This window comes from Pseudonaja textilis, unplaced genomic scaffold (assembly GCF_049901715.1).
Source record: "Pseudonaja textilis isolate UNSWEBS1 unplaced genomic scaffold, rPseTex1.2 PTEXSCF78, whole genome shotgun sequence".
Classification (NCBI taxonomy): domain Eukaryota; kingdom Metazoa; phylum Chordata; class Lepidosauria; order Squamata; family Elapidae; genus Pseudonaja; species Pseudonaja textilis.
The window spans coordinates 38,956-57,604 of NW_028262971.1; the positions used below are offsets into that span (position 1 = coordinate 38,956).

The 18,649-nt window shown below is 40.6% G+C and overlaps 1 protein-coding gene across 1 annotated transcript; it reads left to right on the top strand.

Moving 5' to 3' along the window:
* Positions 1-16,051: 16,051 nt before the first annotated feature.
* Positions 16,052-17,135, top strand: LOC113449128 (olfactory receptor 9G4-like). Its single transcript, XM_026720116.2, has one exon. It carries the CDS (start codon positions 16,116-16,118, stop codon positions 17,133-17,135), a length of 1,020 nt encoding a protein of 339 aa, XP_026575901.2. The 5' UTR covers positions 16,052-16,115.
* Positions 17,136-18,649: the final 1,514 nt, after the last annotated feature.

Genomic DNA, 18,649 nt, shown 5'->3' on the forward strand with positions numbered 1-18,649 from the left:
ACTGGCCGAATCCCGCCACCGGGGCCTACCGGAGGCCCGGCGGCCTCGGTCCGGGACCTCCGCGGGTGCCCCGATCCCGGCGCCGGGCCCCGGGGACGTCCGCGGAGGCCGGAGGGCCCGGTCTACCGGCGCCCCGGCGGCCTCGGTCCGGGACCTCGGCGGGTGCCCCGATCCCGGCGCCGGGCCCCGGGGACGTCCGCGGAGGCCGGAGGGCCCGGTCTACCGGCGCCCCGGCGGCCTCGGTCCGGGACCTCCGCGGGTGCCCCGATCCCGGCGCCGGGCCCCGGGGACGTCACCGGAGGGCGGAGGTGCCGGTCTACTTAGCCCGGGCCCCGCCGGCGAGGAGAGCGGGACGGGAATCCCGGCTCGGGGACCGGAGGCCTCGGTCCGAGACCTCCGCGGCGGTCCCGGGCCCGACGCCGCCGCCCCGGGACGCCCGCGGGCGCGTTGGGCCCGGTCTACCGCCACCGTGTCGGCTCCGTGCATGTTATTTCAGGGGTTTGGGGGGGGGGGCTTGGTTTGGTTTGGTTTGGTTTCTTCTCTTGCTTTTTGCCAACCTGTCAAAGGGTGAACAAGCCACCTGGGAGCATTGTGCTTTCATGAATAAAGTGTCCCACATCCCCCCTTCAAATTAAGCATCCTCAATAGCCCCATGGAAGCACTTTGATTAAATAATCAATCCCTCTTGGTGGTATGAAGTGGGAGTACTTTTATTACCACCAAAAGTTCCCCCCCCCCCGCCCCGCCCAATCTTCCATAGGGTGTTTCGCCTGGGTGGTGGGGGGGGGAACCACCCCGAGGCTTCCTGAATTCTCCAGAAAAACAATCACCTTCCTCCTTGAGGGCACTTAAGGAGTTTAGCTGCCATCATCACTTTTAATGAAACGTTCGTCCTCCCTTATTTCAAGGTGTCCCTTTTATGCCCAGCCCCCTCTTCTAAGCGTGGAACCTCTGAACACAAACAGAATACAAAAAGGGGAAGAAAATAAGAGGGGGGGGGGGCGTGGGACGGGGCGTGGGGGAAAAACAGGCCTCTCCCTACCAGCCTCCATCGTGAGTCATCTGGCCAGCAGCGCTCCTGTCGGTGTGAGAGAGGGAGGAGTTGAGAAACTCCTCCTTTGCAAAACCGAAACAGCCTTGGCTCGGAGCCTGGGCGTGGCTTAGGGCAACTGTTCTGTAGTCAGGCTGCCTGCTGCTGTGAAACCAAAACTGAAAGTGAAACGCCTCTCCTGGTGCTGGCCTTTTGCATTTCTTTTCATATAGAGATTATTTGGGGGTGGGGGGAGTTGCTCTTTTTTTTTTTTTCTTCCCACCCACCCACCCCCAACCCCATAACTATATGTATATATGTGTATGTATGTATTTATGCGTGTGTATCTATATATCTATATATCTATATATCTATATATCTATATATATTTGTTTTCTGAGGTTCTCGGGTATTTGTATGCGGATCTTTGGTTGTTCGGGTTTTCTCCTCCCCTCTCACACCCACAGGAGCGCTGCTGGCCAGATGACTCCACGATGGAGGGTAGGGAGAGGCCTGTTTTCCCCCCCACGCCCCCCCTCTTATTTTCTTCCCCTTTTTGTATTCTGTTTGTGTTCAGAAGAGGGGGACTGGGCATAAAAGGGACACCTTGAAATAAGGGAGGATGAACGTTTCATTAAAAGTGATAATGGCAGCTAAACTTCTTAAGTGCCCTCAAGGAGGAAGTTGTTTTTCTGGAGAATTCAGGAAGCCTCAGCGGTGGTTTTTCACTTCCCCCCCCCCTTAGGTGAAACACCCTATGGAAGATTTGGGGGGTCAAAACTTTTTGGTGGTAATAACAGTACTCCCACTTCATACCACCAAGAGGGATTATTTAATCAAAGTGCTTCCATGGGGCTATTGAGGATGCTTAATTTGAAGGGGGGGATGTGGACACTTTATTCATGAAAGCACAATGCTCCCACATGGCTTGTTCACCCTTTGACAGGTTGGCAAAAAGCAAGACAAGAAACAAAATCAAACCAAGCCCCCCACCCCCAAAAACCCCTGAAATAACATGCACGGAGCCGACACGGTCGCGGTAGACTGGACCCAACGCCCTCCGCGGATGTCCCGGGGGCCCGGCGCTTCAACCTTGGAAGCCGGACTTCTGTGTTCAGATGTAGATTGAAATCCGGAATCGGGTTGTGAAGGCCCTGATGCCATGCCATGATACAGACAAACACAGCGCGCTGGAACCCACACTGCTTGTCTAGTAGAAGGATCTTCCATGGCAGCATAACCACAACCCCAGGTGATCAGTGGTGTAGGGCCTTTCCAGGTTGGTTCTGGAGCTTGGAGATACTTTACCAAAGGCCTTGCTAAAGATTCAGTAGTTCAAAAATGCAAATTAACAGGTGAGTCTGCAAGAGAATCTTAAAAGTTTAAATAATTCCAAGTATATAATGCTACAGCAATGAGATTTTAAATCTTTCACAGATGGTAAGGGCCAGACTCAGTTTGTAATTGTTTCTGAAGCAATGCCTTAAAAGTACGATGAGCTCACTCAACTATAGCTTGACCCTGAGAGTTGTAAGGAATTCCGTGCACTAAAGTAATATTCCATTTCTGACAAAAGGTTTGAAATTCCTTACTAATATAAGCTGGGCCATTATCAGTTTTCAACTGAGAAGGCCAAACCATTACAGCAAAAGAGGATAGGCAATGAGAAATAACATCTGAAGTATGTTCATGTTTTGAAACAGTAACCCAAAGGAAATGTGAATGAGTGTCAATAGACGTGTGAAGATAACAGTATGGCTTAAAGGTTGAAAATTGAGTTACATCCATTTGCCAAATTTGATTAGCTTGGGTTCCTCATGGATTGACACCTACTGGAAAGGGAACTGCCAGTTGCTGACAAGCTGGACAAGCACGGACAATATCCCGGGCTTGAGATAATGAAATTTTAAATTGCTTTGCAAGCGATTTGGCATTTTGATGAAAATAAGAATGGCTATCAACAGGATCAACAAACAAAGATGCAACATCCTTTAAGGATTCATCTGCCTTCTGATTTCCTTCAGTCAAGGCATTAGTAAAGGGAGTATGACTCCGAATGTGTTCTACATACAAGGAATACAAGCAAGTTTCCAAACTATTCTTTAAAGATAAGAACAAGGATAACAAATTCTTATCCAAAGAGAGAGGACAATAAGAAAAAGGGAAGAGATTGCATAGCTAAATACACATATTGAGTATCAACAATCAAGTTAATGGGTTGGTCATTGAACAATTGTAAAGATAAAATCACAGCAGCCAGCTCAGCATGTTGAACTGAAGTCTGCATGGCAGTAAATTTAGAATACCATTGTTGTTGAACCTGCCAGACGACCACACCCCTTGTAGGTGAGCCATCAGTAAAGATTGTAAGAGCTTTAGAAATAGGATTTCGCACAAAAATGGAAGAAAAGGCCAGATTTAAAGTAGTAGTAACCACTATTCTAGGATCCTTGGGTAAAGAATATAATAAGTTTCCCACATATTGAGAAAAGGCTATCTGATATGATTCTGAAATCATCATCAAATGCTCGTGTTCAACTTTTGTACGAGTGAAAGCTATGCTAATGAGATCCTGTCCTGTAAGATGTATGGCTCATTTACGACCTTTAATAATCAAATCCTCTAATGCTGATTTGATAAGGATAAATGTTTCTAGGCAGAGTAGCAGACAAATTAATCCATTCATGAATGTTGATTGCTTGTAGAGAGGCATTAGAATAAAGACATCCTGTGGGTAAGGGTGCAGTAGGAAGAATAGCTAAACAAAGTCCTATTGTTAAGGATGTTATCCTGTCCACATATCGATGCTTAAACTTATTCAATAGTTCTTGAAGGCATGTTCTTTGAAGATCAGTTAATACAACTAGATCTCCTGGTGATTGTGCTCCCTTCAAAGACTGAAATAAGGGCAACACATCACCAGTTGTAATGTAGAAGAATGGGCGTGCCCAATTAATAATGCCAAGTAATTTTTGCCATTGTACTAAAGTATATGATTTCTGTACTTGTAATTCAGGAAGAACTGGAATGGAGCAATTATGCAACATTCTATGTCCTAAGTAGGTATAAGGTTCTACCTTTTGAATTTTGTCTGAGGCTATATACAATCCCTGTTGTGCCACAATATCCATTAACTCTTTTAACAATTTAGATTCATCAAAATCTGGGGCTGCTATCAATATATCATCCATATAATTATAGACTAAATAGGAAGGAAATTTATTCCTAAAGGGTTGAAGAGCATTATTCACAAAATCTTGACAAAGTGTAGGGGAATTAAGCATTCCCTGAGGCAATACTCACCAATGATATAGTTTTGTGGGCATGTTATTATTAAAAACTTCTCTTAAATCATGAAGGAAATGCCATTTCCCATTTTTCTTTTTTATAACAAAAACAGGAGTATTTCAAAGACTAGTAGAAGATTCTATATGACCAGCAGCCAATTGTTCTTGAACCAATTGTTTTAAAGCAGCAAGTTTTTCCCTTGATAATGGTCATTGTTCCACCCAAACCAGCGTAGAACAGAGCCATTTAAGAGGAAGAGCCATTGTCAAGAATCAAATGTGCATTAAGAAGAGAAAGGATATCATGGCTCCAAATATTAGTATGAATATCTAGAATGTATGGTTGTAGGAAAAAAGACTTACCAGCAAATGTTGTAACATTAATTTCTTGAACACTCTGCCAAGCAGCTGTAGAACCTCCTATTCCCCACAATGAAGAAACTGTCGTTTTTGCCATTGTACTGGCCATTGTAAAGTGGAGATGACAGTAACTTCTGCTGCAGTATCCAATAACCCTTGAAATGGTTGTTTATTTAGGAATAGAGAGGAGTTCAGCTGATGAAGTAAGCCTACAGATAAAAAAAGTTGATCCAAATCCTGCATCCACACGATTACCTATGCCAGGAGATGGATTTTCATATAGAAGAAGAAACAATTGAACAACAGAAGAATTACAAGGAAGAACTTGAGGAAGATTCACCCAAATCTGAATCATGAGGATACCAGTGTAATCTGAATCTATTACACCAGGCACAACAAAACAGCCCTTTTTGTGTGCAGAAGAACAAGGCAAAATTAAGCCAACTAATCCTGAAGGAAGAGGTCCTTTAAATTGAGATGGAACTATTTTAACTTCCAAGGGAAATTTTAACTCAATTTCCTCTTGAGTGATTAGATCAATCCCAGCACTACCAGCTGTGGCTTGGGAGGAGTGAGAGAGACTGCTGGAGGAGTCAAATAATATTTGCTTCCAATCTTCAGGAATCATTGTATAACCATTTTTTATTCCTTCTACAAGTCCTTTTGTAAAATTACCACTAATCCCATAGTCTGTAACTGCCTTTTTAAACTCTCTTAAGATCTGATAAGGCAGACCCTCCCATTCTGCTACTTGCAATCCAAGCTGTGGCCCCTGACCAGGATGATATTGTACTGGACAAACAGACACTTATTCTGCAAGTTCTGTTCCTGAGACAGAGGCATCTTTTTTACAGTTCTCAACCAATTTCTGAAAAGAGGAATGAACAATAGAGTCAGGAGGCTTTTGCCCTGTATCTGCAGAAGCTGAGGAAATTGAAGACATATATTCAGGTGAAGAAGGAGGATAAATGACAACATTAGTATAACATGAAGGTAGAGGTGTTAAAAGAGAAAGTTCATTGTGACCAAATTTTTCAATTGCATATCTACATAAATGCCACACCTGCAAAACTTCTATTTCTGCTCTAGGTTCAGAATGCAATGTATTCCCTATATGTTCCCAATCAGTTAATTTTAAAGACTCCTCTTCTGGATACCATAAGCACTGAGCTGCAATCTCCTGGACCAGCCTTAAGAGATTTTTGTCTGGTACCTCAGTATTATTATTTTTCAACAAATAGCCTAATTCATCTACCTGCTTCCTTTGTTCCTCAGAAAGCGAGCACCCCATACTTACAGAAACCAAAAGGTTGAGAAACCGCAAAGGGTTGAAGGTGCACCAAATCCTTGCCAGATGAAGTAAGAGGGTCCCTGTTCATGTGCCACTTGTTGTAATGATGAGGCAGTCGAGGTGTTTGATCATGATCAAATGAATCATGATGAACTTTATTGGAGTCTAGTCTTAAATTTATACACATTTTTAGTAATCCTCTAACATTGGTTAACTTTGGTTGTTGCTTAACTTTTGTTACTGTTTAGCATAGTAATTAACACAACTAATTATCTCTAGTTAAAGTCTAACATATGTTTACTTCCTCTCTCTAATCCTTCTTTGCATTAGTGATTTTGTTTGCCTGTGTTGTATTTGCTTTGGAACCTTCATTACCTGAGGTTTGCCATCAAGATAATGACATTCCTGCAATTACAATTCTACAAATGTCCCTTCTGGCCCTTTAATTCTGGTAGTTATCCACTTTATCCTGATGAATCCGCATACAGATGGGAGGTTGAACAACTAGCCTTGTGGTGCAACTGGAACAATCTTGAACTAAATACACTCAAAACCATAGAAATGGTGGTAGATTTTAGGCGAAACCCTCCCATACTACCACCTCTTACAATACTAGACAACACAGTATCAAGAGTAGAGACCTTCAAGTTTCTAGGTTCTATAATATCTCAGGACTTAAAATGGACATTTAACATAAAAACATCATCAAAAAAGCACAACAAAGAATGTTCTTTCTGCACCAACTCAGAAATCTCAAACTTCCCAAAGAGCTACTGATTCAATTCTGCAGAGGAATTATTGAATCTGTCATCTGCACCTCTATAACTGTCATGCCCCTGTTGGAATCTGATTCCGAGGGAGAAGTTGAGCAGCTGACAGGGAATGGGAATGTGGCTCTGGTGGCTGTGGAAGAAACTGGGGAAGGGCACAGTCCGGCTGGGCATTCAGAGGAAGACCCAGGGCCACCCCCTCTTCATCCTAGGGCACGCAGGGAGGAACAGAGAAGGGAGCAATGTGAGTTACAGGGGAGAAAAGGGCCCTGATTCCCTTCATTAGCTGCAGCTGGGAAAACAGGATTTTAAAAGGGCGTTTGTGCACAGCACCTTTCTGGAAGCAAAGTGTGAACTTTTTTGGTTTGTCAAGTCTTATCTGGGTTCTGGCGTCCTCCCAGCTGTGTGTGTTTCGTTATCATTTGAAGTCTGCAATTCCTTATCCTGCCCTGTCTCGTTAATTGCTGCAGCGTGGTTTGTGTTGGTTTTTATTTATAATTCATATGTACTTTGGGTTTGGACTGAATTTCTTTCCTTTAAAAACTGTTCTTGGGAGAATTTTTTTTCCAGTCGATAATAACTGGACACTGGGGGCCAAGTTGGAGGTATTAAAAGGACTTTACCTACTTTTGTGACTTTGCTACTGTTGTGCCACACCCTGGGTCATCAAAATAACTGTCTGGTTTGACTCTGCAACCAAACAAGACAGACATAGACTTCAGAGGATAACTATAGCTGCAGAAAAGCAATTGCTACCATCCTGCCTTCCATTGAGGACCTGTATACTACAAGAGTCAAAAAGTGGGCTATGAAAATATCTACAGACCCCTCACATCCTGGACATAAATTGTTTCAACTTCGACCCTCAAAACGAAGCTATAGGGTACTGCACACCAGAAAAACTAGACACAAGGACAGTTTTTTTTCCTAAATGCCATCACTCTGCTAAACAGCTAATTTCCCATAACACTGTCAAATTATTTACTAAGGCTCAGTGGTGGGGTTCAATTTTTTTTACTACCGGTTCTGTGGGCATAGCTTGGTGGGCATGGCAGGGAAAGGATATTGTAAAATCTCCAGTCAGAGGTGATATTTGCCGGTTCTCCAAACCACTCAAAATTTCCGCTACCAATTCTCCAGAACTGGTCAGAACCTGCTGAATACCACCTCTGGTAAGACTGTATTACTATTATTCTTCTCATCCTTTCTATTATCTATCTCTTCCCACTTATTACTATAACCATGTTGCTTGTATCTGTACAATTTATATTGTTTTATTTGTTTCCCTAGTATGATTTGATTGCATATTAGTAGCCTATGTATGATTTGATTGCTTATAGTAACCTATGACTATCACTAAGTGTTGTATCTTATGATTCTTGATGAGTGTATTTTATTTTTTTCTTATGTACACTGAGAGCATATGCACCAAAGACAAATTCCTTGTGTGTCCAATCACACTTGGCCAAAAAAGAATTCTATTCTATTCTATTCTTTAGCCAAACGCTATGCAACATGCCTACAATAAAAATTCCATGGAATAAGCAAACATACTTGCAGAGGAGCAGAATGGCTTTAGGGAAAGCTGATCTACCATTAATATATAGTATACCAGTAGTCTATCATCCCATGAAAAATCCTCCCTCCACAACAGAACATTCCTATATGTCACTTTCATAGACTTTAAAATTGGAGACCTTGTCAATTGAGTGACATCTACTTTTTTTAATATGTATGCTTCATGAAGGTATGTCACTCAAAGTAAGAGTAATCTCCAGGACCACCTCTCCAAGGTCATCAGAACTAAGAAGGGTGTCAAGCAAGGATATTATTGCCCCCATTCCTATTTGATTTCTATGTCAACTCCAGGATGGGCCTTCTCCTCAGCATGAATTCCCCACCCTACCGCAAAAAAAAAAACAACAACTTGCTGGAAGACACATTTCTGTTCTACTCAGATGACAGCATTACTTTCAAGAACACCTTTGGGCCTTAAAAGAGCACTGAAAGTTCTAGAAAAATATTGAAGGAACATTATCTAGTACACAATTATCAGAAAATCAGAATCATGGCTTTTGCCAAAAGGCCCAAGAGATACTTGTGGAGTTTAAATGGGCAGAAAGACTGAGCAGCTCTCCTGTTTCAAGTATCTGGAAGTAATATCTGCTAGCAGTAGGAAAACTCATAGGGATATAACCATATTAAAGATTTGATTGGTTCGTTTGTTTTAGTTACTTTTGATCTGAATCTATATAGGTTTTGAACCACAGTTTCGGATAAGGTTAATCATTCACTCTAAAATTGACTGGCAGGTTTCTTTGTACACTAATCTTTCCCCCCAACACACACTTTTCAGTTTGTTATTGCTTCTTTGTTTTCTTTCATTGCTCTTTCTCTCTCTCTTTGTATCTTTGTATTTTCTGTAAATAATTATTATAATTTAAAGCAAGGGTCTTCAAACTTGGCAAGTTTAAGACTTGTGGACTTCAACTCCCAGAATTCCTGAGCTAACATGACTGGAGGAGGAATTCTGGGAGTTGAAATCCACCAGTCTTAAAGCTGTCTAGTTTGAAGACCCCTGATTTAAAGGGATGACTATTATAGTCTACACTCCACCATTTTTTTTTTACAGAAAAGTGATGATGAAGTTGAACTTCTAAGGGCTCTCAACATGGAAGAAGTTTACTGCCCTGGAAATCTCAAGTAGCTCTAGGGAATGGTGATTTTTCTCCTTCCTGTATGTTTACATGAAACTCCCTTTAGAGTAATTAAGAAAAAAAACTTTTGGCATGATACTGATGTTCCTTCCATCTTCAGATCATCAGAGGAAAGACTCAATCTTAAATATTTCCATAAGGCACTAAGGCTTCTGTGCATGGTGGTCATTTCCTCCAACCCTTTCTTAAAGGAAGGCTTGAGTCAATCCTGCCTCTGGCAAGAGTCTTAGAAGGAGAGTTTAAAGACAAGTCCAGGTAGAGTTCTAAGAAAGGACAGGAAAAGCTGTTCACAGCACATATTTGTGATGTTGAATTAACTAAAGACTTCTGTGAAGTGGAAAGAGAGCTGTTCACACTTCTGAGAAAAGGAGATAGTAATCTGGATCTTAGCAGAAGATGGAACTCCCTGATCAGATGAGTGTCAGGAAGAATATTGGCTGAAAAACCTCCAGGTGCAAAAGGGGAATGAGGACAGATCATTTCTGCTGTTCCTCTGGCTGGAAATGAAGTCACTCTGTGAAACCAGGGGGAGGAGTGGACATGCTCTTTAGGCCATAAGAAAGGTCTTTCAGTGAGGCACACAGCCCACACAATAGCACTGGGCAGCCTCCTTTGTTTATTGCTTGTATTTAAGAGATGGGCTTACAAGGGAAACCTGAATGGCAGTCAGAGTGGAGCGGCCACCTTCAGGCATTCAATTTGGAATTCTCAAAACAGAAAATCTTTCTATTTTGTTTTGTTGTCACGTTTGGGGGAATCCTGTTTGGATTTTTTTTTTTAAACAAATTTTATTAATTTTAAAGACAAAACATCATTAAACATTGAAAACATAAAACCTCTTTCCATTGTAAATCTTTACAAGGCAGGTAAAACATTATTTTATATCGCATACTTCTAATTTACCCCATTTCCATATAAACACATAAATATCTTTTAACAAATTTCTCATTATTTCTCTTTACTCTTATTCATTACATTTCTTTTCTATATTTATCTATTATATAGTCATCATATTTATATTTCCCTCTGACTTGTTTGCAATTATTCTCATCTGACATTCCTCCGAGGTTTTATTAATTCTCAATCAAACATACACACACAAACACAAAAACATAAAACTTCTTTTTAGAAAGTAGCTTGGCCCCAGATTGCCTCTCTTTGTATGGACTTCAATTAAATTCATGCTCATCTTATATACCATTACCTATCTTATTTACCATTCTATATCTTCTATATAACTCCTCCCCGCTTTTCAATCTTCTTAATTCTATTTTATATATTTCATCTTACTTTAAATCAATATACTTATATCTTTTGTCCATTCTTTTCCAATTAACCATTTATCTCATTCTCAATAATAAAAAAAAAGAAAATTTCTCCTGGAATCACTAATCAGAGTATGATGCCTTTCTATCATTCCCCTAGATTAACATTTAAAATAACACCTAGATCCCAATCTGATTCTGCTTAGTACATTCTACCTACTAAATTTTAAGAAAGAAAAAAAAAGAAAAGAAAAAGAATAAGTCTCTAAAATAGTTAAGTACATAATTAAATATTAAAATCTATCATTGAATCATAAACATTGTAATATTTTAATTTATTAAGTCTTATAACATTCCAATTGTCTATTTCAAAAACAGGTGCTACAATAATAAATCTATAATAACATCAACACATTAGCCCATTAAACTCTATAATTAAACTAAACATTTTAAACATTTCCTTTAATATTTTATTAAAACTTAAAGTCTATCATTATTAAACATTTTAACATTATTAAACACTTTAATATTTTAATCTTTTATTAAATCTTATAAAATTCTAATTTTCTATTTCTAATACAAATACTACAATACTATCTTATGTACTTTGCAGAATCTTTTTTTTTTAATTATGCATTACCCTTTATCCCTAAATTTTTTTTTTCTTTTTCCCATCTTGTTTTATACCTTTGTGGCTTTTCCCCTCCTTTTCCCTTTCTTTCTTAACCCACCTAGCCTTTTTTACCCCCTCCTCTCCTAACCTCCACCTTTTTAGCTTCCCCTCTGTTGTATTCCTCTTTCCTTTTGCTTTCTAACATTGTATTGATTTTGCATCTTATTTTTCTCTTTCTTGGGTGTTTTTTTAGGTCTTAAATCCTTCCTTTTCCTTCCTCTCTTTCTCTTTTCTTTCTTGATCAAACTTTTTGGTTCATTAAAAATGGCTTCTTCTTCCTCTGCTTCCTCCACCTGTTGTTGAGTTTGCTGGTAAATAGCAAGTGCCATTTCTAAAAAGCGAAAGGCTTCTCCCACAGCGTCCTTGCCTTCTTTCCTTGTTTTTCCATATTGTTAGTTCATCAAGAGATAAAGCCATTATAAATCTTTTCTTCTTCTTTTTCTTTTTCCTCTTCTTCTTATTAAACCAACCAAGATATTTCAAAACTTAAAACCGTTCCCCAAAGTCCCAGAGTCATCAAACAGTCCAAACAGAGCACAAAGTTCTTCCCTTTGCAATTTCTCTTCCTGGGGTAATATCAATTAGGAAAAAACCCAATCTGTATTTTAAAGCCTTATTGCAGTTCACTTCTAGTCTCTTAATCTTCAAGGCATCTCCTCCAACAAAATCTTAATATAAATTTTTTTTCCAGTCCTCTCCCTTCCCACTTGTAACAAAGAGCTTTAAATTTTTACCTTCTGTAAAAAAGCAGGTTTTTCAGTGTCCATTTGTTAACTCCATAAGGGAGGGAGAGTAACTTTCCCTTTCAGCACTTCCATTCACCGCTTTAAGAAACCTCCATTGGAAACAATGTATCATCCAAAAGATCGTAGCTTTCAGGATATTAAATGTATCTTTAAAGTCCCGGTTCAGCCAAAAAACTTTCACTTTACAACTTTCTCCTTCTTCCTCCTGAACAGTCTTGTCCAGCTGCCGGCTTCTTTGTGGCGGCCATTACAGACCGCCGCTCCACCGCCTTGAGAAAAGGGGTTTTGCCGGCTGGGGAGGGGGTCTGCAATACCCCCCAACTCCTATCCGGATCCCCCCTATCTTCGGCTGCCTCTACAGGGCAGCCTTATCCTCCAGACCTGTCGGGATCGGAAGCACCAAGACGGCTAGCACGACAGGGATCGCGCAGAGTCGCGAATCCCTGCCGTCGCCAAAGCCTGGCAAACCGGAAGTTGTGTTTGGATTTTTTTAAGCAGGAGCATATCTGGTTGTTGTGCCTCTGAGGTTTGAACCAGGTCGGTCAGCAGATGTAGGCTCGAGTGAGAAGGAAGATCTGGCATTGAGATTCAAGCCTGCATTGCTGAGCAACATTGAGAGGAGTCTGGGGGAAGAGGAGGAGTTGAATCTGAGAGATGAGCCTAATTTATCAGAAGTTTCAGAGACGTCTTCCTCTTCTGGAACTCCCTCCCTGATTGTACCTCAGGTTAAGGTGTGCCAGAGGCTTCAAGTGATGATGAAACTGTCGGATGCTGGCTGGATGCTCGGACTAGGAGAAGATTGAGATGTCAATCTCAATTAGAAAAGAGATGTCCAGCAAAGGATTAATTAATGAGACTGACACACCCCTTAAAGGGATATTTAAGGAGCGTTGCTAACGCCTTTCCCCCGCTCGAAGCAAAGTGGATTTTGCTTTGGGAAGAAGTGCGTCTGACTACAGCACTGTGATTTATGAACAATTCAGCTTTGCCAGACAGATTCCAAGAAGACTGCTAAGGACTGTGTAAACAGAGCAGTTAACTCTTTGGGGTCTGGTTTGTTTTGCTTGAATATCTGAACTTTGGAACTGTGTGTTCTCACCTGTGGATACAGGTGAGACATAACATCTGGTTATACTGGTGAAATTTGGAAAGGGAAGCTACACTCTAGTTATACATTTTGGGGATAATCATAAAGAACAACTTATTCAAAGAGCAGTGCATGGACTAGGAGTGACATGATAGTAGTGTTCCAATATTTGAGGAGCTGCCACAAAGGGGTGTGTGTGTGAGAGAGAGAGAGAATCTATTCTCCAAAGTACCTGAAGGCAGGACAAGAAACTAATCAAAGAAAGAAGCAACCTAGAGCTAAGGAGGAATTCCCTGACAGTTAAAAGAAATAATCAGTGGAATGACTTGCCTTCAGAACTTGTGGGTGCTCTGACCAACATTGGGGGTTTTAAGAAGAGATTGGACAACTATTTGTCTAAAATGGTATAGGGTTTTCTGCTTTTCTGGTTGGACTGGAAGACCTTCAAGGTCCCTTCCAACTCTGTTGTTCTGTTATTCTACTGTTCGGTTGTTCATGTCAGTGAAACCAAGTTGTAGTCACAGGACTGTGAAAAACCAAGGGATTGTATGACTAAGGAAAGCTTCAGAGAAGATAGAAGAAGTAAGATCTGCAGTTCACCTGCCTTGTGTGAGATATTGATATAATTATTGTTTAGATCAAACTGATAGATATCATTCCCCTCCCCGTTTTTTTTTTTTAAACAGACTGAGACTATATCCACTGCTGTAAAACTAGGCTATTGGACCTGACCATGTCCCTTTCTTTACTTGTATTTTATCAAATCCAGGGTTCCCCAAACACATGAGAGTGGTCTCATCTTGTCAGCCTAAACTCTTCCGTGCCTCCCCTCCCAACCATAAAGCCACCCCCTTGGCTATATTCTGTTACAGCAAGAGTACATATAGGCTTTGTTGTTACTTTTACCATTGTGCAAGTAATCAAGAGACTTTCTTCTCCATCTCAGTCCTATTCAATCTACTAGGATGGTTTTGATTGTCTTAATGACAATGATATGACATATTACTACTTTGTTATAAACTCTCCCCCTTTGTCACTCCTACAAAATTCAACTTTTAATAATATTGGGATGGTTTACTGTATTGATTTAAAAGTGGTTTTATAACACAGAAGGCAGTGATATGTTTCTTAAGCACAGAAATGGTGGAAGGCCTCCCTCTCAGAATGCAGAACATGGACTTTGCAGTCGAAATTGCACCTCTCATTTTCAGACCCTTGATTGATTCTCTCCTTTCTCCAACTTGGGCCATTCCCTGATCAGGATTACTCATATGTTTCAGCCACTTGAGCTCTTCATACAGACATGGTTAGAACTGCTTCATTAAGCGAAGTTTTTTCTTAGGAGAGTTGGGCATCCATGCACTGAGGCAGACATCCTATTACAGTTCCCTTAATGCAATCCCTTCTCTTTGAATGATGTAGTTAGATGCAAGTCCTAACCAAGTGCTAATCAAGCAGCATTTAACAATATCAACCGTTCCTAGCAAGGTGGCTTTTGAAAAATCAGGATATTCACCCCCGCCCCAATTCAATATTTCCAGATATTGAGGGAATCCTTTAGGTATTGGTTGAAGGGCTCCAATCACAATTAGTTAACAACAGATTTCCTTTTCCATGGGCATTCAATTTTAATCTTTCCAGTTGTTTCTCCTCCATCCTAGCATCACTTGGTAAAGTCACTTGAATGAACTAAACTTTCCTCTGTTCTATAACTGTTATATTAGGCATGTCATGAACCACATGTCTGACTGTTCAGATCTTAAAGGTCCAATAAGATGTTTTCCCCAAACCTTTTCAACTTGATGGTTCTAGTAGTTTTTACTCAGTACATTCAAATCTAAACCTCTGGCCAAATTTCTAATGAAGAATTTTGGCAGTGGTTACTATTTAATAATATTATCAATAATAATTATGGTTCCTTGCACAGTCATCCAGATATTCAGACTGGATTAGCCATTCCCCCCACACACCCCCACACACCCACACACATAGCGAGTCCTTCCCAAGGACCTGGGAGAAGCAGGATCTAAGCTCTTCCAAGGAAAGCTGCCTTTTGCAGTTAACAGCTGTTGATTTTCTCAACGCCAGTGGCATTCAAGTGGAGCTCTTGGAATTGCAACCAAGGTGCCTTTGCTTTCTTTTGCCACAGTTGTTCCTATTTCTATTTGCAGGTCTTTGTATGCTGTTATCTTCTCTAATTCTTTCTCTTCTATTCTGCAGTCTCCAGGTGCTGCCATGTCTACTATCCAAATGTTTGGTCTTTCTTATTTAAAACTGTGAAGTCTGGGATGTTATGTGGCATGTGCCTACCTGTCATCTTGGATTCTAAAGTCCCAAAGCACTTTAGCTTCTTCATTTTCTATTACTTTCACTGTTTTATGGTACCATCAGTTTTTACCTGCAGGCAAATGTATATTTCTTTTAGATCTTCCAAAACACCATTGTTGCTACTTTGTTCATTATTTGTAATCATATTTCTAGGAACTTGATTATCCAATAATATGATGGGGAGTCAAGTATCTTCTTGTGAACAATCCAAGTTCTTCCTTCCCTTGCAGTTTTCCAGAAATTGTTGATGTTATTGTTATTATTATTATTATTTTATTATTATTATTACTCATTTGCCTGCTGACTCACAACAATATTTGTTTGTTTATCTGTTTGTTTTATAAGCTGAGACCTCTCATAGAAAAGCATTTACAAAACTCATGGGGTCAAGACAAGTGCACCTAATGCAAAGAAGAGATAGCATTATTTTCAAGTAAATCCTACACTATGTAAAAGTTTACAGAACATCAAAAACCAGAAGCCAAATCAGTTTGGGGCAAAATTAGCAACAGCATACAGAATATCATAAATAGTTTACAAAACATCTTTCAAAATCATAGCATGAATTCATTATTCAGGGCACAAAAATGCAAAAACCTCACTTGTTTTTCCTCTCTAAATCGGTTAGGCTTGGAAAAAATGGAACTTGAAGATAATCGAACAATCCTTGGTGATTTTGTGATGGTTGGGTTTACAACAGACCCATTTCTACGCACAATTCTCTTTCTAATATTCTTGACTTCCTACATCCTAACATTGACTGGTAATCTGGGCCTCATGGCCCTGATCTACCTGGACTCTCACTTGCACACACCCATGTACTTCTTTGTGGGTAGCCTTTCCTTCCTGGATGTCTGGTACTCATCAGTCTATACTCCTCAGATCTTATATGATTGTTTGTCCAAGAACAACCACATTTCCTTAGCAGGTTGTGCAGCTCAGTTCTTCTTCTCTGCTGTAGTTGGTGGGAGTGAATGCTTCTTACTGGCCTTCATGGCCTATGATTGCTTTGTGGCCATCTGCAACCCATTGCTTTATACCATTGCCATGCCCAAGAAGCTCTGTGTCCAGCTGGTGGTGGGAGCCTATACAGTGGGGTTTGCCAATGCTATTGTATACACTGGTAATACCTTCCGTCTACACTTCTGTGGTAGTAATATCATCAACCACTTCTTTTGTGATGTGCCACCACTTATGAAGATGGCCTGTGATGACAAAAGAGCATATGAACTCATCCTGACTGCTGTCATTGTCTTAACTTTGCTTTCAGCCACTGCTGTCATTGTGAAGTCCTACATTAGTATTGTGGCAACCATTATTCGCATCCGTGCGGCTGCAGGGAGGCACAAAGCTTTCTCCACTTGTTTGGCTCACCTGGCCTCTGTCTCCCTCTACTATGGCACCATGCTCATTACATACTCTGCACCCAATTCTCATCACACCGCAGATTGGGACAAGGTAAATGCACTGTTCTATACTGTAATCAACCCTCTGGTCAACCCTTTGATTTACAGTTTACGCAACAAAGATGTGAAGGCAGCCTGCAAGAAAGTCTGGGGGAGATTCACAGCACACAATTGAATGGCAAACTCCTTCTTTAGGGTGGACTGCAAATGAGGAAAATAACCTCTAGGCTCCAATGTCTGTCATCCAACCAGCCTCTTTTCCTCTTTCGTCCTTCCCTCACTTCCTTCCTTAGTAAGAGAAAGTGGAGAAAGTCATCAAGACTTAACTTCAAAGATTAGCAATCATCCTCATGCTCAAAATCCCCATGCTTTTCTTAATTAGCAATTTTTCCCATATGTGTACCTTCCCAATCTGCTAACCTAACATTGTGAACTTTTTATTGCACACTTTTAAATTGTTTTAGCAGTTTTAATTTGCTTTGTTTGTTGTTGTTGATGTTGTTTCTGTTGTTGCTACTATTCTGGCAATGTGAGTCACTAAATATGTTTAGGCATACCTTGGTAGGAGGTTTATATCTATTCCAAATTCTCCTAATAGCACATCTAAGAAAATGTTTTTCAAAATATACATTAATACTGGCTTTCTCATACGATTATGTATCCAACTCAAATCTCAAATAATGTCGTTCTAATTACAAAAGGTTTCTATTTCTTAGCAACATCCATTCCTTCATCCAAACATAACAACTACCTACAAAATGTAATCTCAAATCAGGTAAACCCAATCTTTCTCTTTCTTCTGCATCTTGTAACACCTTAGATTTCACTTTCAAAGGTGTCTATGGAGATTCTCAGCCATCTAGGTCATGGTTGACCCAAAGGTGATTTTTCACAAGGCAACTGGACTTTCTGGTTTTTCTTGGGAGACATTTTGCTTCTTGGATGAGAAGCGAAGCGACTTCAAAGAAAAAAACCAGAAAGTCCAGCTGCCTCATGAAAAAGAACCTTTGGAACACTCTCAAAGTTATATCCCATGTGGGATGGATGTGAGTCCTCGACTCTGCACCAATGGGGCAATAAAGATCTGGAGAAATTTCACATGCCCTCCCTCTGCTCCATCCTTGGCACTGGTTCTCTACTTGGCTACTATGGCTACTGTATCTCCAGCCTGAGGGTCTTGGAACATGTAAAATACAGCAGTGTCAAGGTCAGATAAACAGAGTCCAATTTGGGAGGGGAGGGGACATATCTTAAGAATGGATGGCCATTGTATTGTTGCTGAATGTTGTACTAAAGACTAGAAAGAGACCTCAAGATCACCCATGCTAATACTAGAAAGACACTATGCAGTGAACCTTATGCCTCTTGACATCCAGCCAAAGGAACTAGAAGCTCTGGATGCTGACAGAACCTGCTGCCAAGCCCTGTGCTATGAAGGCTCCACTGGCTTTGAAGACAGGCAACAACAAAAACTGATGGAAAACCCTGAGCAACATCATTAGAATAATGTCCACAATTACTGCAACAATGGACTTCACAATTACTGCAACAATGGACTTCCAGTGCCCCCATTGTGCTAGAGGCTTTGTGCTTCCCACCTGGGACTGCAGAGCCATCTCAACAGATCCATAGGTAATAACATCCAATAATATTTTTTCCTGAAACCCAAAGGAACATTAACAATACAGA

Coding starts and splice junctions, on each gene's coding strand:
- LOC113449128 (XM_026720116.2), top strand. CDS start 16,116: ATGAATTCATTATTCAGGGCACAAAAATGCAAAAACCTCACTTGTTTT.